Source organism: Haliotis rufescens, unplaced genomic scaffold, assembly GCF_023055435.1.
Source record: "Haliotis rufescens isolate VD_foot unplaced genomic scaffold, xgHalRufe1.0.p SCAF_6, whole genome shotgun sequence".
In the NCBI taxonomy this organism is placed as follows: domain Eukaryota; kingdom Metazoa; phylum Mollusca; class Gastropoda; order Lepetellida; family Haliotidae; genus Haliotis; species Haliotis rufescens.
The window spans coordinates 52,475,536-52,502,223 of NW_025964334.1; the positions used below are offsets into that span (position 1 = coordinate 52,475,536).

The window sequence follows — 26,688 nt, forward strand, 5'->3', positions numbered from 1 at the left end:
GCTTCAGGTAACCATCAAGCCAATTCCCTTTCACTGATTTACCCACATGAACTGGAAATAAAGGAGACCAGTGAGACGGCCAGGTCTGGTATTTAAATCCATGCACGAAGATTCAGAGTGACAAAATACTTCCCACAAGAGGGATGACGTTAACTTTCCAGCAGTCAGCTTTGCCTTCATGTCGAACAATATTGGAGCAGCTCCAGCCTTTGGTGTCTACATGTCACAACTTTAGAGGTACAAGTCGACCGTGCTCTTTCCACCAAGAATACCTAAAGATTTGTTTGATCAACGTTACAAAATTCGAGACCTCATTAGAGCATTCAAAACGTTTTGTGGTGAGCATGTTGATGACGTTTCTAAATTTGACGCATCGCTGACAAAAAATATGTTTGATGCTATTCCCTATTTTGACTTGTACCATATGCGCCCGTGTTTTATTTAGGTAAACAATTTACTTGCCTTTACATGTGTTTGTGACGGGTGCCACCGGTGGGGCAGGATAGGCTCACATTTTCGCGAACACCTGGTATCATCGCTATTTGATAGTGATTCATGGACCTTGCTCACGACACCGTCAGAATCTTACACTCGCCTTTGCTTTTGTCAGAGAATTGTTATGAATATAGTAAAGGTTGTGTCGCTTTTATTACTTTCAAACTCTTCACCGGTTGTCTAGTATACTTTAAATGATGTCGTGCTTTTATGGACGTCACCTCAATTCTTACCCTGATCTGGGAAGAGATGCCTAGAAGGTAACTAAACAAGCACATTTATAAATATGAACAAAGGGATTTACCAAATATTCTTAGATTAGCTTAGTAAAATGATTGGTGAGAGGCGACGAACGGGATCGTGTGATCAAGCTCGCTGACTCGGTTGATGCATGTCGTCGTATCCCAATTGCCTAGATCGATGCTCATTGTATCAATCACAGGTTTGTCTGGATCGCTTATTTACAGGCCGCCTTCATATAGTTGGAATAATGCAATCAACCAACAAACAACAAAAATGAAGTGTTGCGTATTAAGTGTTTCTACTATGTTGGAAGTTTCTACTATGTTGGGTCGAGAAACCATGGAGGCATCCATATTGGGAGTCGATTCAGGGACTTAGGGGACATCAGCAAACACTTTATTCATTGTGCCACCTCCCCTTTTCACTGAAACGTTATATGAATAGATTCCAACTTTTGTACCGCCCAAGTGGTGAGATCCTTCATGAAGGAAATGGATGATGAGTTGGACGATCGCCTGCTTCTGCTGACTGGGTCAACTGGTCAATCTCTAGCTCAATCTTCACACAGAAGGCATGTGACGGTGTTCGGAACCTATATAAATAGTGCAAAACTGACTCCTTCCCTACAGTATTGATTTCCTGCATGCAGGGATATCACATGGACACACAAGGATCTCTGATTCACTGTTTGGGAGCATTTCCAGTGTTGAATGGCCCCAATTGCCGGCATCAGATGTGTTCTTGGAAATACATAGCAATGCTTTGTGTATGCATTAGGGTAAGCACGTAGACAGCAGATAATTAAAGCGACGATGGTTTCTAGATTATCCATTTAAAATCGATTTGGATCGTTTCAATTTGATACCATGGCCCTGGCCAAAGAGGAACTAGATTATATTATGTGAATATCCATTTAAGCGCGAATCTCACGGGAACATTATCAATTTGAAAGTCATGGGAGTCCTATAACAGCCACAATCAAATGAATGCACTAAAACCATCTTACAAGTTTAAGTGGACAACAATGTACACGCGTGGAAAGACGTTTCGTTGCTTCGAACCGTTTTCAGTCTTAAATTAAACGAAGGATGTTCAAGGTATTCAATTCATGGTATGTTTTGTTTGTTTACACGAAAGGTGTTCATGGTCAAGTCATGGTATGTTTTGTTTGTTTACACGAAAGGTGTTCATGGTCACGTCGTGATGTTTTGGTTCTTTACAGGAAGGGTGTTCATGGTCAAGTCATGGTATGTTTTGTTTGTTTACATGAAAGGTGTTTATGGTCCAGTCATGGAATGTTTTGTTTGTTCACAGGAAGGGTGTTCATGGTCAAGTCATGGTATGTTTTGTTTGTTTAAACGAAGGGTGTTCATGGTCACGTCATGGAATGTTTTGTTTGTTTACAGGAAGGGTGTTCATGGTCAAGTCATGGAATGTTTTGCCACAATTAGCAATATCCCAGCTATAACTTGGAGTCCTGTAAATAATCGTGCCAAGGCCAGTCAAACTGTTGGATAATGTTGTGAGCAACGTCCGGTGCCGTAGGAGTTCGATGACACGCAATCAACCAGGTAAACGTGCGTGACCTCCCACTCCAATTCAGTCACTTCTCTCAACAGTGACCTCACACAAAGACACCACACCTGTAGGGATTCGAACCCGGGCCTTCAGTCGGACGAGGCTGCCCTTTACATTAAAGATGAGTGGACGTATGGTCGTTGATGAGCCATCATTAAACTTGGTGTCTTCATTTTCATAACCACAACTGACAGCGCTCACGTATCATTTGAAACCTCAATTTGAAACCACATTCTGATCGATATTCAATTTAGCGGTTTCAAATCTACAAGTAAAACACATGTACATCGATAACACTCTCCTATGTGTCCGACTTTGTTTGAGTATTGTTTAAAGCCGTCTTATCAATATTCCAGCTATATGGCGGCGGTATGTAAATAATCGAGTCTGGACCACTTCAATCCAATGATTGACATCTTGAGCATCCATCAATTAGAATACGATGACACGCATCAACCCGTTCGGCAAGCCTGACCACCCGATCCCGTTAGTTGCCTTTTACGACAAGCATTGGTTGCTGAAGATACATAATTCGTATCTTCACGCTCGTACATGTATGTGTCCATCTGACTATTGATATATATGTCATTGTCACATTTGACCTAATTATAAGGGAGTAGAAAAAATGAAGGACACAAACGCCACACCAATATATAGTCTTGAGATCGAGATACCAAATTCACAACAACAAAAGATTTACTGGGGCAAAAAAGTACCAAATTAAATACCAACCGGTTGTGCCACTATCAAGACACTGAAATAACCCAGAATGTGATAAAAACCCTCCCTGACCCAAATTTTCAACAAATACGGAAATTAATTTAGGCGAAATATCCTGTTGTTGTGCAGACCAATTTAGATATGAGACCGTAATTACTGAATAGTTGGGTCGGACTAAATGGACCGTCCTTCTGATGGTTCGGTGAGCTGTTCCATTGCACGCAGCTAATCTAACATAGGAAGAATATGAATTAATTTCCACCATAAAGAGCACGTCCAACTATGACGGGTGATCGTAATGTAATTGCATCGTGAGCTGCCTCCTCCACGAGCACAGTGTTTTTACATTTGTTGGGATAATGTATTGGAAACGTCTTTGAATCGGAATACAAGCAGGAAGTTGGCTGTTTGAGTTATTCCAAGTGCCTTCTGGATCCTGACTCGTTTGAAACTGGATCATTGTATCATGTATAGTTTTATAGTTACTTGTTCATATTTTATAACACAGGGATGATATATATTTGTTCTTAATCTATTACATGTACGTAAGGTATATATTTACTTGTTCTTTTTCTACAACCTAGAGTTTGTATCTACTTGCAATTACTCTACAACCACGGGTCTATAATATTATCTACTTGTTCTTAAGATCTTAGACTTGTTATTATTATATTGCTGGAGTTTATAATATCTTGTTCTTGTTCTATAACATAGACTTAATACATACTTGTTCTCATTCTTTTCTGTAGATATTACACTTACTTGTTCTTATTTTATTACATAGATATTATATATTCTTTTTATTCTAATTCGTAGAGATTATATTTACTTCTATTATTCTATAACCTAGAGCGTATATTTTTTTGTTCTTAATTTATAACCTAAAATTTTATATTACTTGTTCATATTCTACAACCAAGATTATATATTTACTTGTTCTTATTCTACAACCTAGAGTTAAAATCACTTTTTCTTGTCATTATTCTAGCACCTTAACTATATATTAACTTGTTCATTTTCTATAACCAAGATGCGTTGTGTACACTTCATCTCCATAAGTTGACAGCGTGTTTCATTGCAAATTGTCCTAGTTTCATAATTCTTTGGATTAAAAGACATTTCGGCCTTATCTTGTTATGCTGCCTACCATATGAAAATCAATAACGCTAAACCTACATATTGATGAAACTGTGACACTCCTTGAAAGCAAGGACTCCAGCGAATTATATGTTCTCTGATAAGGGTCTAAACCGATGTAGACATTGCAAAACTGGAGTCCAATGTTTTCACTTTGATTTTCTCGTATACTATTGTATAGTTCTGTTGCATGTTACGCATACTGAATCCAACGTCAACATGCTGTAGGTGAATTGAAACACCGCTGTTTTTAGTGTCGTACCTGAAGTGTTGTTTCACGATGAAGACCTGAATTCGAAGTCTTCGCGAACAAGGCCAATGAACAAATACTGCTTTTTAAGTCAGTGATTGAATGTTAAACACTGTAGCAATATTTGAATGTATCGCGATGGCCCCTAGATGTTGATACTGGAGTAGGCAAACCAGAGACTGAAAACGTGCTCAACACCATCGGGGCACGATAATACAAAGTAAACAATTATACAACGTCATCACCAGAGAATGACCAGTCTCCGAAACAGATTCCATTGGGCGTGCGGAATCTGTTTATTTCGGAACAAATAGACGTGAAAATTATATGAATTGAGCACTGATTTCAGTGATACCATCGAGTGTTCGCGATAAAGACAGGCATGTCCTGTCCTAAAGGTAGCGCCCGCCATTGACACAATTTGCATTAGACGTCATAGAACATGACCACGCGGTCCCCACTGCCACAAAAATGAGGCTAGATAAAATTTATTCTTTCCGGGAATTCATACAATATAGGTATTTAGTTGTAGTCCATTATGTCAAATAAAATCTCACAAAAGCGCACATTGTAACCTGCGTGAATATGATATTTGCCCGCTTTTAGCCATATTCCAGCCAAATGGCAACTGGTTCCAGCATTAATCGGCTTCAAACGGTGTGCCCATGTGTGAATAGTCATCCAATCTGTGCCGAATGAATACTATGACCGTGTGTCAACTATCCGCCCTATCACATATGCCCTTTTCAGATAATTTCAGCTTTTCTTAAACAAAAATAATTTGTTTAGTTTTTCTTCTGTAAACCCTCGAAGGTTATAACTTTAAAGCCATAACTGATTCATAATCATCACAACATATTGAGACAAGGTATTGTCAAGGTATTGAACATTGTAAGGGATAAACGTCACCTCTTTTGATGGCCTTTCCGGCCTAATAATGCGGTCAGCACTCACGTGGAGGTCGTCCTGCCTGTTGGGTGGCAATTATAGAAGATAACTATTTACGGATATAATTACGATATGATTATTGTAGTAAACGGAAAATGACAGGGCGACATGAAATTACACCTAAGAAAAAAGGTATGAAGTTTGGTAAATATGGGTTAATGAATACATTGACGGATTGATTATGTGTGCACGTACATAAAGATAAATAAATAAATTGAGATAAATAGATAACAGGTGATGTGAGGATGGTCTTTGGTGGAAAGATAGATATATATAATAGATACTGAGACAGATGAATGCGTTATTGAGATAAATGGATAACTGTCATGGATATGGTTTGGTATGTTTTCTTTGTCGTGAAGACTGGGCACACTGTTTCATAAAAGTACCCCTCAAAACATTGATGATCCCTCCCCTTGTGTTCATTAAAGGAACAATGGGCGATGGATAGTTACATTTAGATAGGTATACACAGAGACGTTTACATGGACGAAAGGATGCCGGAATATCACAATTAAAAACATACCAACATACAATTAGTGAAAGAATGATTTGGTTTGGTTTGTCGTTTTACGCCGCACTCAGCAATATTCCAGCTATTTGACGGCGGTCAGTAAATAATCGAGTCTGGACCAGACAATCCAGTGATTGACATCATGAACATCAATCCACGCAATTGGGATCGATGACATGCATCAACCAAGTCAGCGAGCCTGACCACCCGATCCCGTTAGTCGCCTTTTACGACAAGCTTAGTCGCCTTTTACGAGAAGCATAGTCGCCTTTTACGACAAGCATAGTCGCCTTTTACGGCAAGCATGGGTTGCTGAAGACCTATTCTATCCCGGATCTTCACGGGTCAGTGAAAGAATGAAGCATATATAGACAAATTGTTTGTTTGTCAGAGACATGGAAATATACAGTGATACAAGGAAAGGTCGACGGTAAGAATACCTACAGGTCATAAAACAATTTCCTTAATCATAAGAAATCTCTGCTAAAAGTAGAGTTCATTTTACGATTCCGACTATATCACAAGCATGTATTTATGTATCCCTACCGAAGAGTGATGTTTCCAAGTGTTCGCGAAAAAGGCGAGCGTACATATATCCTGCACCATATAGGCGGCACAAACACCTGCAAAGGCAAGTCAATTGTTCAACTAAAACACAGGAATGTCAACATTGCTTTGTTAACATGGAAACTTGTAAGTCCAGACTATTTAATTGCGAGCGACCTGTCTGGTTAAAGATGAGTGAGTTTGGTTTTACGCCGCTTTTAGCAATATTCCAGCAATATCATGGTGGGGGGCACCAGAAATGGGCTTCACACACTGTACCCATGTCGGGAACCGAACCCGGGTCTTCGGCGTGACGAGCGAACGCTTTAACCACAAGGCTACCCGACCGCCCCTGGTTAAAGATGGTTCACTGTAAAGTATGGTAATTGAAATTTTATTTTTTATAAAACACCGACTCCTACTAATGGCGACTTAATGTGTGTTGAGTGAGGGGGTTTGTATGTGGAGGGATGAAATGGAATATATCAAATATCAACAGGGCATGTCCATCAGCATCCTGCCCTTGGGCCAGCTGCGACGTCTGTAACAACATCATCTACACAGAAGTCCATTAGAAACTTAATCCTAATGTGACTGCCTTCTAAAATCAGGCGTTGAGGATGACGAATGTGTTACTGAAGAAACCAGACTTTCGTATCAGGAAGTTAGCCGTAACTAGTGGTTTAATGTTTGTTGATGTGTCATTTCATATTTTTATCATCAAGACTTGTTGTGCAATTACTCGGCATGTACGGTTAGAAAATTGATATACTGTCATATTTAATACTGCATTACGTTTTTGTTTGATGATGTAACAAATGTTGAATATCTAAATCATCTTGTTACACAACGAATCGTTACAACGGATCAGTGGTCGTCTTGATATTTGTCGGGTTTGGGTATATCTAGTGCAGTAGAAACATCGGTTCCCAAGGCCGTAGTTAACGATTTTGACAGGGGGTAGGGGGTGGGGTGGTCAAATATTTGTACAAGTACCACTTGTCCCCAACTTGATTCAACTGATTCAAAACATTGGCAATCGTTGGTTGTGGTGGTAGGGGTCGGGGTGTGAAAGAAGAAAAAGACATATTCGTGTCAACAGCGGTAATGGTCAAAAACGGGTATGGTGCTGACAAATGCAGAAACTTTTTCGGGGCGAACCGGGATTCGAACCCACAATCATAGGTTTCTGGCGTGCCCAAGGGACGCAACTCTGCACAACGAATTGCGGCGCCTTAGACGACTGGGCCAACCGTGCCTCCAAACGTAGGAGACCTGCAAACTTCGGGCTTTCCTCCCACATTAAGCTGACACGCCGCGATAATACTGGAATGCTGTTAAAAGCGGCGTTAAACCCTACTCACTCACCAAGACCGCTCTCTTGAAGTGCAACCTGGCCAGAAAGTGTCCATGTTATCGAGATCGATATAAGAAACGGTAACATGCCGACGCTAGCTTCAGACTCGTTTTAGTGTTGGTGAGGGGAGCCTACGAGACGACTGACTCCTCGCATCATGTCATGTTTGATATGTGATTTCAAACGAGTCAGCAGATGGTTCATCTGTTTTGAAATTGGTTGTAATTACCGTTAAGCTACACCATCTGTTCATTTTCGGAGCACGGGAGATTTACGACATGAGACTGATCCAGCTGACATTTCTAACGAATGTCACCTTTGTCCAAGGGGGGCTACTCTCATTTACAACACAAAGTTCAAGGTCGTAAGGAGACTCGGCAATGAATGATGTTCGACATGAAGCTTCGGTAATTACCGTATCATGTTCTAAGACTTTATGCAGCGAAGTGAGTGAGAGAGTGAGTGAGGTGGGTTTAACGCCGCTTTTAACAGTATTCCAGTTATATCACGGCGTGTCAGCTTAATGTGGGAGGAAAGCCCGAAGTGATGCAGGTCTCAGACGTTTACCACTTCGGTGAAACCCACGAGCACGGGTATGGTGCTGACAAACCTAGAAACATAATAGGGGCGAACCGGGATTCGAACCCACAATCATAGGTTTCTGGCGTGCCCAAGGGACGCAACTCTGCACAGCGAATCGCGGCGCCTTAGACGAATGGGCCACCCGTGCCCCTTTATGTAAAGAAACCTCCACTACTACACTACAAAAGTGGGAGTCCGTATACTGTCTCTATGAATAATTTCTGCCCCAAATAGTCCCGTCCACACGTGATGTTATTTAACACCGTTTAATATAGCATTGTTATTAAACAGGTGTGGTGAGAGAAGTCAAGAGAAGTTAAGAAACGTTGGTTACGGAGAGTGGTTGGATGGGTGACCGTGTTCGACATCCTGACGTGAGAGTTGCTAGTGCTTCGGTCTTGCCCTATACTGAAGCACAGTCGTGTAGCATATTTCTTCTCCTTAGACAAGTGACTTTGTTCGAATTATGCCTCTCTTCACATATTGGTACCCGTAGGATGACACTGTTAAGCTTCTACTGCCTCAGAGGCAGCTTGTATGATCCCTAGGGAGCTGAGAAAGTATTTGTAGTGCACGCTGATCAATTGACCTAGGTGATGATGGTACCAACGCTTTAAGCATGTGTCAACCGATGGCCTTTCTCAGTTTACGAATATCCATTTTGATATAATAATAAAAAGTGCATTTATAATGGGCCAGATTCCATTCTCCGAGTGGATGTTCATAGCGCTACACTATTATTACCCCGGTCAATGGATCAGTGAGCACTCGATTTTCATTCTCAGCTCCCTGGGGAGTATACAACCCAAGCTGTCTGTGAGGCGCTAGAAGGTTAACAGCCACATTACCATCTCATCCTACCGGGTACCCATTCACTGCTGGGTGAACAGAGGCACATTTTGAACAAAGTCACTTGCCTAAGGAGACACCACATGTGGTTCATGTGCTTCAGTGTGGGGCAGGACCGAAGCCCTAGAAACTCTCAGGAGTCAAGCTGCTGAACGTGGTCGACCATCCAACTACTCTCCGAGACCGACGTTGCTTAACTTCACCTGATTTGGGATCTGTGCACTGCGCACAGGACCACGTTTCGCGGATGAGTAATAAATATGTTTACTTACCTAGCAATCTATACACACCTTGGGCTATAGGGATCATTTTAGGCGTTGGGCCTGGTTCACCCCATCGGGATATTTTCGAGTGGTCAACGTTGGTTTTCAAACGAGCGTTATCTCCCTTTAGTTATGTCAGCAGGTACCTGAGGAGAAAGAAGGTGTAGGTCAAGGTCATGCATCCAGTGTGAGACGATAGCCTGGCCGTTAGTAAGATTTGTACAGTTTGTGAAGCAGCACATTAACACAACCAGATGTGTTTTGAGATTCAAGATCCTGAAATACAGTAAACAACGGTTATAACGAACCCAAAGGGACCACTAATTTTAGTTCGTTATAACCGTAGTTCGTTATAAGCATATATACAGCATAACTACAGTTTAGGGACAAAAAAGACAGTTCGATATATCCATCAGTTCGTTATAAGCGTGTTCGTTATAACCGTAGTTTACAGTAGTGGTTACAGAGTAGCAGAGACACAATGCACCCAGGGCATATACAACACATACTATTTCCATATCCAGGAATCGTAATTCAGAATGAAGAGCATTATTCATAAGGACGTATATACTTTATACAAGTCGCTCCTAACGCCGTATATAATGTAAGTCCTGCACACAATATAATATTAATCTTGGATTGCGGTATATAAGTGCAATAATAATCTTGAACGCGACATTTAGCCCCATTTCACCTCACTCTAAAAAAATCCTGTCCATACTACATGTTTACGTTAAAAACGTAAATCAAAGGAACAACGGATCGTCTTGTAGTGGACTTTATATGGTTGATAAGAAGAAAACGGGTCACGCTTAATAAATACTACTCAAAAGAAGTTAAATAATTCCCAATCACATGTTCTTTAACTTCTTTTGATTAGTATACATTTGCAAACATTTCACGCGTCCAAATATTCCTTGAAATTCTGAGTTCAATCAGCAAGAAACACTTAGATTAATAGTACACAAAAAAGTGTAATTACGAGGGGCGTTCAATAAATTTTGCAACTTCAATATAAGACCAAGTCGCAGTTAAATCACCTACCCTACAGCCCAGACTTAGCCCCCAGTGACTATTTCCTATTCTGGCAAATGAAATCTGCCCTACGTGGGAGACGCTTCCAGGATGACGAGGACATAAAGGCTGCCACTGAGGCGTGGTTAGAGGGCAAATCTGCGGATTTCTATAAAAGTGGTATTAAAAGCTTGAAGGACAAATGGAATAAGTGTTTTGAGGTGAATGGAGATTATATTGAAAAATAAAAGTGCAAAATATATTCTGCGACTTGGTCTTATATTCAAGTTGCAAAACTTATTGAACGCCCCTCGTATCACTGAAATTGATATTTGTCAGTACCACGTAATATACTAACATTTTTATCATTGGTTTAAGGTGGTCTCAATACATCCCTTGTCTCACTGTTCCTCAGCAGTTATTGCCGAAAAAACATCTGGGTTAGCACATTAAGCTGAAAACGAGTATTGTAAATATCAATACGTCAGTCTTTGTTGTCAGGCTGTTTGAATGTATGTGATCCACTGTGACTGGCGAGGACTAAAGTACTTTTAACAAGTTAAAACAGGCTGAAAACGGTTATAAACATCAGTTTTAATAGATAGTTCAGCCCGGTATAGATTCCTTGAGCTTCAAAAGCAATCACGTAAACTGATCTCAGTAGAGTCATGTCCCGGTAAATCTTTCAAGATGACATCAAACAGCACTAGAACAATCAGTTGGGAGAATGAGATACGCATCTTTGAGTGATTTTTAGAACAAAAAAGACACAGCCATGATTTGTTTAAAAACAATAAAAAATAATTGAAGTTTGTTACGGCAATAGGATTGACTGAAAGGTTTAAACTTCAACCTTGAACAAGGTTTTGTGAGAAAGATGCGACAGTGTTCATGTGGTCTTCTTCATATAATAACTATTTATCTCTTTGACTTGTTAGTACAACTTGTTGCCGTGTGCTTTTTGTGAACAAATGACATGCCTCTGCATGTGTTTGTGGCCTGGGTACCCGATGAGACTGGATACTGTCACCCTTTCCCGAAACCCCAGTGCCTTCACAATTTGATAGTGTTTCATAAACACATGCTTGTGATAAACTCGGAATCTTACAACCGACTCTGTTTTTAGCAGAGCCTGATGACAAATATGAAAAAGGTTTTGTCGCTATTTAGTTTTTGATCATGGAAACGGTTTTGTCAATTTTATTGTGACGATTCACGTTGGTTTAGATTTTGTATTGATGTAATGTCAAAGACATGACTAAACGAACCTATACTTACATAAACCTACATGTATGTTTGGAGTCTTCATATCTTTTGTGGATGGCCCAGTCGTCTAAGGTGCCGCGATTCGCTGTGCAGAGTTGCGTCCCTTGGGCACGCCAGAAACCTATGATTGTGGGTTCGAATCCCGGTTCGCCCCAATTATGTTTCTAGGTTTGTCAGCACCATACCCGTGCTCGTGGGTTTCACCGAAGTGGTAAACGTCTGAGACCTGCATCACTTCGGGCTTTCTTCCCACATTAAGCTGACACGCCGTGATATAACTGGACTAATGTTAAAAGCGGCGTTAAACCAACTCACTCACTCACTCATAGCTTTTGTATTCATTGTTATAGATTTTTTGTATCCGTGAAGTGACTTGCAAATATCATGTACATCATCCATTTAAGCTACTGTCTGTTCCGTACATACATTTCCGATACACGTCACTTGTATCGACAGAGTATTCCTGTCCAGACCAGCGACCCGTTCGCTTCACAAGATACGTTAATGCTGGCATTGTGACATTACAGTAACACAGACACGTCGTTGCTCTACGAGTAAACACATCCGAAAATACATAACAAAAAGGTTTTGGATCACGAATATTTTTTTTATATATTTATTGTTGTGAAGACTGAGCACATAATTTCATTAAATATATCCCCAAGAAATTCATGATCCCTAATCATCATCATCATCATCATCATCATCATCATCATCATCATCATCATCATCGTCGTCGTCGTCATGTCATCGTCGTCGTCGTCGTCGTCGTCGTCATCGTCATCATCGTCGTCGTCGTCATCGTCGTCGTCGTCATCATCATCATCATCATCATCCTCATCATCAGTATACAAGGACGTGTCCGACAGAGATATCTTAGCACTACGAGTAGGACAATCTCAACCATTACGACAGTCGTGGTGCTAAGATTGCTTTGTGAAGACAAACATATATTACATCTAGGATTATTTCAATCTACCCTTCAGCATTAACGAGAGTGAGAACGCTATGATCGTTTTGTGAGAAAGATCGTGAGTTAGGTTCTGCCGAGCAGTCTTAACACTAAGATCCTCGCAGATCCCCTCCTTAGCCTTTACGCAGACACCTGGTGTCATTACTGATCTTTACTGTTTCATTCACCCTTCGTTATTTTACCTTTGCGAGTCTGGAGGTCGTGTTGTTCTCTGACGTTGACGTTGATATTTACGGTAATCGAAGTTGTAAGATACTGGGTTTGGTATTTTTTGTTCCGCAAAGACATCTTAGTAATAAGATTATGCTAAGATAATGTTGTTCAACCCTTGTAGCTTCAGTTATGTATGGTTTTAAAGCAGGATAAGGATTATGTCCCAACAGTTTCAGATTCTGAAATGTCATCCCACATCCATATGGAAACTTGTTTGCTTGAACGTAATTTAGTAGATCTTACGAAATTTGCAGGCTGGGAAACATACAAAATGCGGGTAAATGACACCATAAATATCCTGTGAATGCCCGTTAACGTGATGTATTCCTCGACATTTTTAACAGTGTACGTACTCAGGGAAGGCGCATGCTATAAATACTTCTTTCATGGGTCGTAAACCCTAGCCTATCTGAAGAAGGTATAACGGCGAGGAGCTGACGTCACTGGAAATTAGGTTAACTCATTACTCTCTTGTCAGCAGCTTTGAATTAACGCTAGCCGCCATTCCTCAGACCCTAATAAGCTTAAGCTGTTTGTCACGTAACGTTGTCAGGTTTGGAAAATTGGTCAGCGTGTCCCGAGACCCCTGGTCACTCGTGGTCATCACAGGACAAAGGAAATGAACATCGGGGAGGTCCAGTTAGGATGTCCATTCTAATGAAGCAATTACCACCAGCGCTTCCACTGGTCACCTCTCGCCAGTCTTGACCACACTGTCCAGAAATCTTTATAAATGATAGTTATAAGGTTAGCACCGATAGCTTATTGCTAACGGTAGCTTAACTAAGAACCATGGCCAGACGAATAAGGATTTAGTGAAAGAAATTGAAAGCGGTCGTAGTAAGATAGACGACACAAGGGATCTTTGGAAGATGCCGTAAACTAAAGGTGACACTTAATTTCCTCTTTCCTGGGAGCCCTCTTTGGCTATCGAGACACCTCACTTTGTGCTCTAGACGCCGGTCTTAGATGCATGTATTTATGCATACCTATGTCCCGTCCGTTAAATGCCAATCCCTTACGACGTAAGCCATACTGATACAACGGCGTCATAGACCTCCCTACTTCAAACCAGTCTGACAATGCTCTGTCTGAAAAGCAAACTACATTGGTAATTTGTAAAATCTACGAGGACTCGGTATACTAACTGTCGATAAAACCGCATTTCTGTGATTTGAGTTCTTTTGAGAAAAACCTTCGCCGGATTTTCTTGTCGTAAAATGTGCTTCCCAAAGGGGCAATAATGTGGCTACTTCCTGATCAGAAAAGTCACAATAATGGTTATGTTTTTGTAAATGAGATTTAGGAGAGTATCAATACCATTGTGAGATGCTTTCTTATCGCACAACACATCAGGAATTGCCGATGCTTCACTGTACCATTTCTCGTTGTGCTGCATCGGGTATCTTCCTTCTTCCCATTGACTGACAAAGTTAAGAAGGTGAGGTGAAATGGTGTTTTAACGTCGCGTCCGAGATTACAGCACATATCGCGACGTTCATGCATGTATGTGCGTGGATGCTTTACTAGTTCGGACTAATGCTTGTTTTATAGTGCTAGCCCAATGAGATGCCATGTCGCAGTTTAACATGAATATCCTATTCAGACACAGTATACTCCGAGTCCTTGTTTTATCCCCTTGATACCGACCGCCAGGCAGGGTGACAACAAGTATCATCTTGGTATGACGCGGCAAGGGATCTCCGGGCAGATGCTATATCCACTAGACATTGAAACGAAAGAGAAAACTCAAATGCGGAGTGGTTTGTACATCTAAATAGACAATGTATATTTCGATATTATAATTTGTACATGACCTTAGTGACACTGTTTTCCGAGGACTATTTTTATTTCTTTTCTTCCAAAATTAGTTTTTTTCATCAACTGAATAAGGAATAAAAATCTCGTGTCCGAACTCCTGGTCAAAATCAATCTGGTTTTGTTCATGTACCAGTAACATGCTTCAGAAAGTTTATTAAATATGACGTTGATTACCTGTTGCCACTAAAAACGAACTGATAATTAAGACGGGCTTTGCGACCCAGTTGGTATTGTGTAACATACTTTCGTTCTTGTTGAGGGGGCACGGGTGGCCCAATCGTCTAAGGCGCCGCGATTCGCTGTGCAGAGTTGCGTCCCTTGGGCACGCCAGAAACCTATGATTGTGGGTTCGAATCCTCAGTTCGCCCCGATTATGTTTCTACGTCTGTCAGCACCGTACCCGTGATCGTGGGCTTCACCGAAGTGGTAAACGTCTGAGACCTGCATCACTTCGGGCTTTCCTCCCACATTAAGCTGACACGCCGTGATATCACGGGATTACCGTTAAAAGCGGCGTTAAACCCAACTCACTCTCTCACTCTCGTTGCTGTTTGTAAACTATTTCTAGACATGATCGTTAATGAACATTTGAAACCAAAGTGTAACAAAGGCCGGTATTCTATTTAAGCTGAAATAGGTTCTATTGCGTTGTGCAGCTTGCATCGTTCGATTCTTCGTCTTTGGTGAGTGATTTAGTGAGTTTAGCTTTACGCCGCTTTTAGCAATATTCCAGCAATATTACGGCGAGGGACACCAGAAATGGGTTATACACATTGTAGTCATGTTGGGAATCGAACCCGGGTCTTCGGCGTGACGAGCGACTAGGCTACCCGACCGTCCCTCTTCGTCTTGGATTGGCAAGGTACGTTGTTTGGTGTATCCGTCGATTCTGCAAATACTAATTGTGTACAGATTCATGTACAACGACGAACAGTATTACATGTTCAGGATTAATACTGGTTGCTGGGATAGGGGTTAAAGTGTTCGCTCTTCAAGTCGGGTTTGATTCCCCACACAGGTATCATGTGTGAAGCATATTTCTTGTGAATTCTGCCACGAATGTTGCAGGAATGCTGCTAAACATATTATCAGAGCCACCTCACCCTCTGCAGAAAGCCCAAAAGCATTCTATATTCCCGTTACATGGATAACCCTTCATCGGATAAAATGATTTATTCAATGCAGACACCGGCCAGATGTACGAAGTATCTTCCAGAAGATAAAACAATTCAGTCAATGCAGACACAGACCAGGTAATGGAATTACCTTTATATGATAAAATGATTTAGTCAATGCAGACAACGGCCAGATGTACGAATTATCCTCCAGAAGATAAAACAATTCAGTCAATGCAGACACCGGCCAGATGTACGAATTATCCTCCAGAAGATAAAACAATTCAGTCAATGCAGACACCGGCCAGGTATAGGAATTACCTTTCATCTGATAAAACAATTCAGTCAATGCAGACACCGGCCAGGTATAGGAATTACCTTTCATCTGATAAAACAATTCAGTCAATGCAGACACCGGCCAGGTATAGGAATTACCTTTCATCTGATAAAACAATTCAGTCAATGCAGACACCGGCCAGGTATAGGAATTACCTTTCATCTGATAAAACAATTCAGTCAATGCAGACACCGGCCAGGTATAGGAATTACCTTTCATCTGATAAAACAATTCAGTCAATGCAGACACCGGCCAGGTATAGGAATTACCTTTATCTGATAAAACAATTCAGTCAATGCAGACACCGGCCAGGTATAGGAATTACCTTTATCTGATAAAACAATTCAGTCAATGCAGACACCGGCCAGGTATAGGAATTACCTTTATCTGATAAAACAATTCAGTCAATGCAGACACCGGCCAGGTATAGGAATTACCTTTATCTGATAAAACAATTCAGTCAATGCAGACACCGGCCAGGTATAGGAATTACCTTTATCTGATAAAACAATTCAGTCAATGCAGACACCGGCCAGGTATAGGAATTACCTTTCAATTGATAAAACAATTCAGTCAATGCAGACACCGGCCAGGTATAGGAATTACCTTTCATCTGATAAAACAATTCAGTCAATGCAGACACCGGCCAGGTATAGGAATTACCTGTCATCTGATAAAACAATTCAGTCAATGCAGACACCGGCCAGGTATAGGAATTACCTGTCATCTGATAAAACAATTCAGTCAATGCAGACACCGACCAGGTATAGGAATTACCTGTCATCTGATAAAACAATTCAGTCAATGCACATTCCGGCCAGGTATAGGAATTACCTTTCATCTGATAAAACAATTCAGTCAATGCAAACACCGGCCAGGTATAGGAATTACCTTTCATCTGATAAAACAATTCAGTCAATGCAGACACCGGCAAGTTGTAAGAATTATCCTCCAGATGACTTGCCACCTTTTGCCAGGTATTATTTTTCACCTCTATTCTAATTATAAGAGTCATCTGGAGCAGTGTTTCAAGCACACATTCATTCACTCACTAATTCACCTCTTTACTCATTCGTAGTTCATGTCTTGACGTTGGAATAAATGGATAATGTGACATTAACGAATATGCTCTATGAAGTTGAGATAATCCGGGTCTTCAGCAACGTGAAGATCCGAATTAGAATTGATCTTTAGCGACCCATGCCTGTCCTAAGAGGCGACTAACGAGATCGGGTGGTCAGGCTCGCTGACTTGGTTGATGCATGTCATCGTACCCCAGTTGCGAAGATCGATGTTCATGATGTCAGTTTCAGGATTGTCTGGTCCAAACTAGATTATTTAAGACAGATGAATTATTTCTGATTGCGGCGTTTAACAACAAACACACGCATCCCAGTTAGTGTAACCAGTGCAGTATACTACGTTTATAACGAACACGCTTATAACGAACTGACGGATATAACCAACTGTTTTTGGCACCGTCCATTTGATGTATATATGCTGTGTATGTGCTTATAACGAACTACGGTTATTACGAACTAAATGTAGTGGTCCCCTTAAGTTCGTTATAACCGTAGTTTACTGTAATCAGATTGATCGGGCCAAACTTGGGTGAGCAGGGAATGAAGTGTTTATTTGATACCCTGAGTCACCTTTGCTAGGACTGACGATTTGTCTAATCCTGAATCATCTTTAAGAATACAATTTACCAATTTATTGAACTCGTGAATCGTATGTCTCTTTTGACAGTATTTCTATCATGGTTTATAAGTTTTGTGTGTGAGGAAACCCTAAAGTGATGCGGGTCTCTGACGTTTACCACTTTGATGAAAATCACGTCCAGTATGGTCCTGACTAACCAATGGCAACCATCTGGGATTCGAACCAACCTTGAGTCGTGGATCCTGCGCCAACTTGGGCACTCACGCGGTAACCTTTGTGATCTACACATTGTTAAACTTCAAAGTGGTAACACTGTTCTTAGACTCGGCTGTATTTACGTTCGAACAAATAGTTCCCCCGAAAGGTTTCAGCTTTTCCATTCAGTGCGACAAAAGTGCTTGGTAAACCGACACACCATCCCAATAGCGCACACCGAATCTACATTCGTACTTTGTCTGATAAGATCTTTAAACACAACGTAAGGCAGCCATTGATCAATACGGACCAAATAATAGAGTTTGTGTAGTCCACGGCACGACTACACAAGTCCCAGTTGAGCTTTTAAGGGCCAATAGAAGACATTCATTTCTTGGGAATAAGCTGTATAACTAACACGACCCTCAGCATTTCCTCTGCACCAAGGTTCAACAAACACAACACAAAACACACATCAACACAGAAAAAGAAACGCATTAGAAGTGTCAGCTATGCGTCCAATGGTTATTTGGCCTGTATCCTGCCTCGTGATGAAATCTTTTAGTATGATGGCTGCCCTAAGTGTACTTCACGAGACTGGCGTAAGACATTCACTGACTAATGAACGTCCCAGACGTCTACGATTGGAAATAGGACATCATTTCAGAAAGGCCACGTCTGTTTCATCACAAGCCAGGAAACGTCTCGGATTTTCGTCTTCATGCTCAACACCGCTGATTACGCGTATCTTCGTGCCGCGTCACTATTACTTAAGGGCTCGAACATTTATGAACTATTGATGGAAGATAAGGGAAACAGGTTTTCTGTGTCATGTTTATGTAGCGGATCCCAATTCCTTATTGAGTAATACCGGAATACCTGTGTTAAATTCTCAAAGATGGTGAATGGATTATTTATGGATGGTGGCTAAAAAACGAAACAAACAAGAAATTATGTCTCTATAGTGATATATGGTACGGGTGGCATGGGCGATATTACATGCATTATACCAAAATGTATTTCACATCACGTGACGTCCACATGACGTCTCAAGGAACATGGGGGTCGCAATACTACCGAACACAGTAAGAGTAAAGTGTGATTTTTAAGTGTACACTTTCTCTTGTCGGTACTTTATTCTGCTCCCGATATAAGAAAAGCTGACCTGTATACTTTCTCTTGTCCGGTAGTTTATTCTGCTCTCGATATAAGACAAGCTGACCTGTATACTTTCTCTTGTCGGTAGTTTATTCTGCTCTCGATATAAGACAAGCTGACCTGTACACTTTCTCTTGTCGGTAGTTTATTCTGCTCTCGATATAAGACAAGCTGACCTGTATACTTTCTCTTGTCGGTAGTTTATTCTGCTCCCGATATAAGACAAACTGACCTGTACACTTTCTCTTGTCGGTAGTTTATTCTGCTCTCGATATAAGACAAGCTGCCCTGTACACTTTCTCTTGTCGGTAGTTTATTCTGCTCTCGATATAAGACAAGCTGACCTGTATACTTTCTCTTGTCGGTAGTTTATTCTGCTCTCGATATAAGACAAGCTGACCTGTACACTTTCTCTTGTCCGGTAGTTTATTTTGCTCTCGATATAAGACAAGCTGACCTGTATACTTTCTCTTGTCGGTAGTTTATTCTGCTCTCGATATAAGACAAGCTGACCTGTATACTTTCTCTTGTCGGTAGTTTATTCTGCTCTCGATATAAGACAAGCTGACTTGTACACTTTCTCTTGTCGGTAGTTTATTCTGCTCTCGATATAAGACAAGCTGACCTGTATACTTTCTCTTGTCGGTAGTTTATTCTGCTCTCGATATAAGACAAGCTGACCTGTATACTTTCTCTTGTCGGTAGTTTATTCTGCTCCCGATATAAGACAAGCTGACCTGTATACTTTCTCTTGTCGGTAGTTTACTCTGCTCTCGATATAAGACAAGCTGCCCTGTACACTTTCTCTTGTCGGTAGTTTATTCTGCTCTCGATATAAGACAAGCTGACCTGTATACTTTCTCTTGTCGGTAGTTTATTCTGCTCTCGATATAAGACAAGCTGACCTGTACACTTTCTCTTGTCCGGTAGTTTATTTTGCTCTCGATATAAGACAAGCTGACCTGTATACTTTCTCTTGTCGGTAGTTAATTCTGCTCTCGATATAAGACAAGCTGACCTGTATACTTTCTCTTGTCGGTAGTTTATTCTGCTCTCGATATAAGACAAGCTGACTTGTACACTTTCTCTTGTCGGTAGTTTATTCTGCTCTCGATATAAGACAAGCTGACCTGTATACTTTCTCTTGTCGGTAGTTTATTCTGCTCTCGATATAAGACAAGCTGACCTGTATACTTTCCCTTGTCGGTAGTTTATTCTGCTCCCGATATAAGACAAGCTGACCTGTATACTTTCTCTTGTCGGTAGTTTACTCTGCTCTCGATATAAGACAAGCTGCCCTGTACACTTTCTCTTGTCGGTAGTTTATTCTGCTCTCGATATAAGACAAGCTGCCCTGTACACTTTCTCTTGTCGGTAGTTTATTCTGCTCTCGATATAAGACAAGCTGACCTGTATACTTTCTCTTGTCCGGTAGTTTATTCTGCTCTCGATATAAGACAAGCTGACCTGTATACTTTCTCTTGTCGGTAGTTAATTCTGCTCTCGATATAAGACAAACTGACCTGTACACTTTCTCTTGTCGGTAGTTTATTCTGCTCTCGATATAAGACAAGCTGACCTGTATACTTTCTCTTGTCGGTAGTTTATTCTGCTCCCGATATAAGACAAGCTGACCTGTATACTTTCTCTTGTCGGTAGTTTATTCTGCTCTCGATATAAGACAAGCTGCCCTGTATACTTTCTCTTGTCGGTAGTTTATTCTGCTCTCGATATAAGACCAGCTGACCTGTATACTTTCTCTTGTCGGTAGTTTATTCTGCTCTCGATATAAGACAAGCTGACCTGTATACTTTCTCTTGTCGGTAGTTTATTCTGCTCTCGATATAAGACAAGCTGACCTGTATACTTTCTCTTGTCCGGTAGTTTATTCTGCTCTCGATATAAGACAAGCTGACCTGTACACTTTCTCTTGTCGGTAGTTTATTCTGCTCTCGATATAAGACAAGCTGACCTGTACACTTTCTCTTGTCGTTAGTTTATTCTGCTCTCGATATAAGACAAGCTGACTTTAAGGTTGACATAGGATTCCTTATTAACTAATACCGGAATTCTTGTGATAAATTCTCAAAGATGGTGAATGGATTATTTTCAACTCAAACAAGTTAAAGACTACCTAAAGATTCACCTATTCTGTCATGACATATTAACTATGGTCATATGAACGAATAGGCTGGCCCTTAACTTCTTTTGAGTAGTATACTCGTACTTTCTGTTAACGTCATTCGTTCGAAAACGGTGTTCCCTTGGGTATTCACATTTAAATCACTGTTAAAGAATCATGAATGACATCTTTCATCAAGAATTTCGTTTCACGATTCTCTGGTATTGTTACACTACAATATTGACACAAGGTGTTTGAGAAAGGGCTTAGCACAGTCTGTCCTATTATTGACATTCTTCGTCAGTGAAGGTCAAGCACAATAACACACTCAATAGGGTCACAATGACAAACTTATCCGGGGCACAATGACACACTCAACTCGGGAACAATGACACATTCAACCGGGGAACAATGACACACTCAACCGGGGAACAATGACACATTCAACCGGGGAATAATGACACACCCAACCGGGGCACAATGACACATTCAACCGGGCACAATGACACACTCAACTCGGGAACAATGAAATATTCAACCGGGAAACAATGACATACTCAACCGGGGAACAATGACACACTCAATCAGAGAACAATGACACATTCAACCGGGGAACAATGACACATTCAACCGGGGAACAATGACACATTCAACCGGGGAACAATGACTCACTCAACCAGGGTACAATGACACACTCAACCGGGAAAATGACACACTCAACTGGGGCACAATGACACACTCAACCGGGGCACAATGACACACTCATCCGGGGCACAATGACACACTCAACCGGGCCACAATGACACATTCAACTGGGGCACAATGACACAGTCAACCGGGCCACAATGACTCACTCAACCGGGGCACAATGACACACTCAACCGGGGCACAATGACACACTCAACCAGGGCACAATGACACATTCAACTGGGGCACAAAGACACACTCAACCGGGGCACAATGACACACTCAACGGGGCCACAATGACTCACTCAACCGGGCCACAATGACACACTCAACCGGGGCACAATGACACATTCAACTGGGGCACAAAGACACACTCAACCGGGGCACAATGACACACTCAACCGGGGCACAATGACACATTCAACTGGGGATCAATGACACATTCAACCGGGCTGAGCACAGTCTGTCCTATTAATGACATTCTTTGTCAGTGAAGGTCAAGCACAATGGCACACTCAATAGGGGCACAATGACACATTCAACCGCGGAACAGTAACACATTCAACAGGGGACAATGACACATTCAACCGGGGCACAAAGGCACACTCAACCAGGGAACAATGACACACACAACCGGGGGAAATCGACACAGTCATCCGGGGAACAGTGACACATTCAACAGGGGACAATGATACATTCAACCGGGGCACAATGACATACTCAACCGGGGCACAATGACACACTCAACCAGGGCACAATGACACACCCAACCCGGGCACAATGACACACTCAACCGGGGCACAATGACACACTCAACCGGGGCACAATGACACACTCAACCCGGGCACAATGACACACTCAACTAGGGCACAATGACACACTCAATAGGCCCACTATGACACACTCAACTGGGGCACAATGACACACTCAACCGGGCACAATGACACACTCAACCTGGCACAATGACACACTCAACCGGGGCACAATGACACACTCAACCGAGGCACAATGACACATTCAACCGGGGAACAATGACACATTCAACCGGGCTGAGCACAGTCTGTCCTATTAATGACATTCTTCGTCAGTGAAGGTCAAGCACAATGGCACACTCAATAGGGGCACAATGACAAACTTACCCCGGGCACAATGACACACTCAACCGGGGGAAAATGACACAGTCATCCGGGGAACAGTGACACATTCAACAGGGGACAATGATACATTCAACCGGGGCACAAAGACACACTCAACCAGGGCACAATGACACACCAAATAGGCCCACAATGACACATTCAACCGGGGCACAAAGACACACACAACCGAGGCACAATGACACACTCAAGAGGGTCACAATGACACACTCAACCAGGGCACAATGACACACTCAAACAGGGCACTATTATACACTCAATCCGGGCACACAGCACAGAATCAGTCGCTCTGAAAACAGGACATGGAGACCTTAACTGCCGGTTCAACAAAAAGATTCACGCATGTTTGATGGTGGCTAAACAAACAGGAAATTATTATTCTATAGTGATGTATCTGATACGGGTGGCATGGGCAATATTACATGCACTATACCAATATGTATTTCACATCACGTCACGTGAACATGACGTCTTAAAGGGGTCGCAATACTACCGAACACAGTAAGAATGAAGTGTGATTTTCAAGTGTATGCTGTCTCTTGCCCGGTTGTTTATTCTGCTCTCGATATAAGACAAGCTGACCTGTATACTTTCTCATTGTCCGGTAGTTTATTCTGCTCTCGATATAAGACAAGCTGACCTGTATACTTTCTCTTGTCGGTAGTTTATTCTGCTCTCGATATAAGACAAGCTGCCCTGTATACTTTCTCTTGTCGGTAGTTTATTCTGCTCTCGATATAAGACCAGCTGACCTGTATACTTTCTCTTGTCGGTAGTTTATTCTGCTCTCGATATAAGACAAGCTGCCCTGTATACTTTCTCTTGTCGGTAGTTTATTCTGCTCTCGATATAAGACCAGCTGACCTGTATACTTTCTCTTGTCGGTAGTTTATTCTGCTCTCGATATAAGACAAGCTGACCTGTATACTTTCTCTTGTCGGTAGTTTATTCTGCTCTCGATATAAGACAAGCTGACCTGTATACTTTCTCTTGTCCGGTAGTTTATTCTGCTCTCGATATAAGACAAGCTGACCTGTACACTTTCTCTTGTCGGTAGTTTATTCTGCTCTCGATATAAGACAAGCTGACCTGTACACTTTCTCTTGTCGTTAGTTTATTCTGCTCTCGATATAAGACAAGCTGACTTTAAGGTTGACATAGGATTCCTTATTAACTAATACCGGAATTCTTGTGATAAATTCTCAAAGATGGTGAATGGATTATTTTCAACTCAAACAAGTTAAAGACTACCTAAAGATTCACCTATTCTGTCATGACATATTAACTATGGTCATATGAACGAATAGGCTGGCCCTTAACTTCTTTTGAGTAGTATACTCGTACTTTCTGTTAACGTCATTCGTTCGAAAACGGTGTTCCCTTGGGTATTCACATTTAAATCACTGTTAAAGAATCATGAATGACATCTTTCATCAAGAGTTTCGTTTCACGATTCTCTGGTATTGTTACACTACAATATTGACACAAGGTGTTTGAGAAAGGGCTTAGCACAGTCTGTCCTATTATTGACATTCTTCGTCAGTGAAGGTCAAGCACAATAACACACTCAATAGGGTCACAATGACAAACTTATCCGGGGCACAATGACACACTCAACTCGGGAACAATGACACATTCAACCGGGGAACAATGACACACTCAACCGGGGAACAATGACACATTCAACCGGGGAATAATGACACACCCAACCGGGGCACAATGACACATTCAACCGGGCACAATGACACACTCAACTCGGGAACAATGAAATATTCAACCGGGAAACAATGACATACTCAACCGGGGAACAATGACACACTCAATCAGAGAACAATGACACATTCAACCGGGGAACAATGACACATTCAACCGGGGAACAATGACACATTCAACCGGGGAACAATGACTCACTCAACCAGGGTACAATGACACACTCAACCGGGAAAATGACACACTCAACCGGGGAACAATGACACACTCAACTGGGGAACAATGACACACTCAACTGGGGCACAATGACACACTCAACCGGGGCACAATGACACACTCATCCGGGGCACAATGACACACTCAATCAGGGCACAATGACACACTCAACCGGGCCACAATGACACATTCAACTGGGGCACAATGACACAGTCAACCGGGCCACAATGACTCACTCAACCGGGGCACAATGACACACACAACCGGGGCACAATGACACACTCAACCAGGGCACAATGACACATTCAACTGGGGCACAAAGACACACTCAACCGGGGCACAATGACACACTCAACGGGGCCACAATGACTCACTCAACCGGGCCACAATGACACACTCAACCGGGGCACAATGACACATTCAACTGGGGCACAAAGACACACTCAACCGGGGCACAATGACACACTCAACCGGGGCACAATGACACATTCAACTGGGGATCAATGACACATTCAACCGGGCTGAGCACAGTCTGTCCTATTAATGACATTCTTTGTCAGTGAAGGTCAAGCACAATGGCACACTCAATAGGGGCACAATGACACATTCAACCGCGGAACAGTAACACATTCAACAGGGGACAATGACACATTCAACCGGGGCACAAAGGCACACTCAACCAGGGAACAATGACACACACAACCGGGGGAAATCGACACAGTCATCCGGGGAACAGTGACACATTCAACAGGGGACAATGATACATTCAACCGGGGCACAATGACATACTCAACCGGGGCACAATGACACACTCAACCAGGGCACAATGACACACCCAACCCGGGCACAATGACACACTCAACCGGGGCACAATGACACACTCAACCGGGGCACAATGACACACTCAACCCGGGCACAATGACACACTCAACTAGGGCACAATGACACACTCAATAGGCCCACTATGACACACTCAACTGGGGCACAATGACACACTCAACCGGGCACAATGACACACTCAACCTGGCACAATGACACACTCAACCGGGGCACAATGACACACTCAACCGAGGCACAATGACACATTCAACCGGGGAACAATGACACATTCAACCGGGCTGAGCACAGTCTGTCCTATTAATGACATTCTTCGTCAGTGAAGGTCAAGCACAATGGCACACTCAATAGGGGCACAATGACAAACTTACCCCGGGCACAATGACACACTCAACCGGGGGAAAATGACACAGTCATCCGGGGAACAGTGACACATTCAACAGGGGACAATGATACATTCAACCGGGGCACAAAGACACACTCAACCAGGGCACAATGACACACCAAATAGGCCCACAATGACACATTCAACCGGGGCACAAAGACACACACAACCGAGGCACAATGACACACTCAAGAGGGTCACAATGACACACTCAACCAGGGCACAATGACACACTCAAACAGGGCACTATTATACACTCAATCCGGGCACACAGCACAGAATCAGTCGCTCTGAAAACAGGACATGGAGACCTTAACTGCCGGTTCAACAAAAAGATTCAC

At 42.1% G+C, this 26,688-nt stretch overlaps 1 protein-coding gene across 2 annotated transcripts in view; it reads right to left on the reverse strand.

The window, feature by feature from the left end:
- The window catches only part of LOC124138168, a 79,271-nt gene that overhangs the window by 36,907 nt on the left and 15,676 nt on the right, over positions 1-26,688 (reverse strand). The window contains exon 3 of one of the 2 annotated variants that reach the window (XM_046504699.2): positions 9,510-9,628. In XM_046504699.2, the coding sequence (XP_046360655.1) occupies positions 9,510-9,528 (19 nt within the window). In that variant the 5' untranslated portion in view covers positions 9,529-9,628. Of the gene's footprint in view, positions 1-9,491; positions 9,629-26,688 lie in introns of both variants that reach the window. The other variant, XM_046504698.2, reaches the window with a different exon arrangement.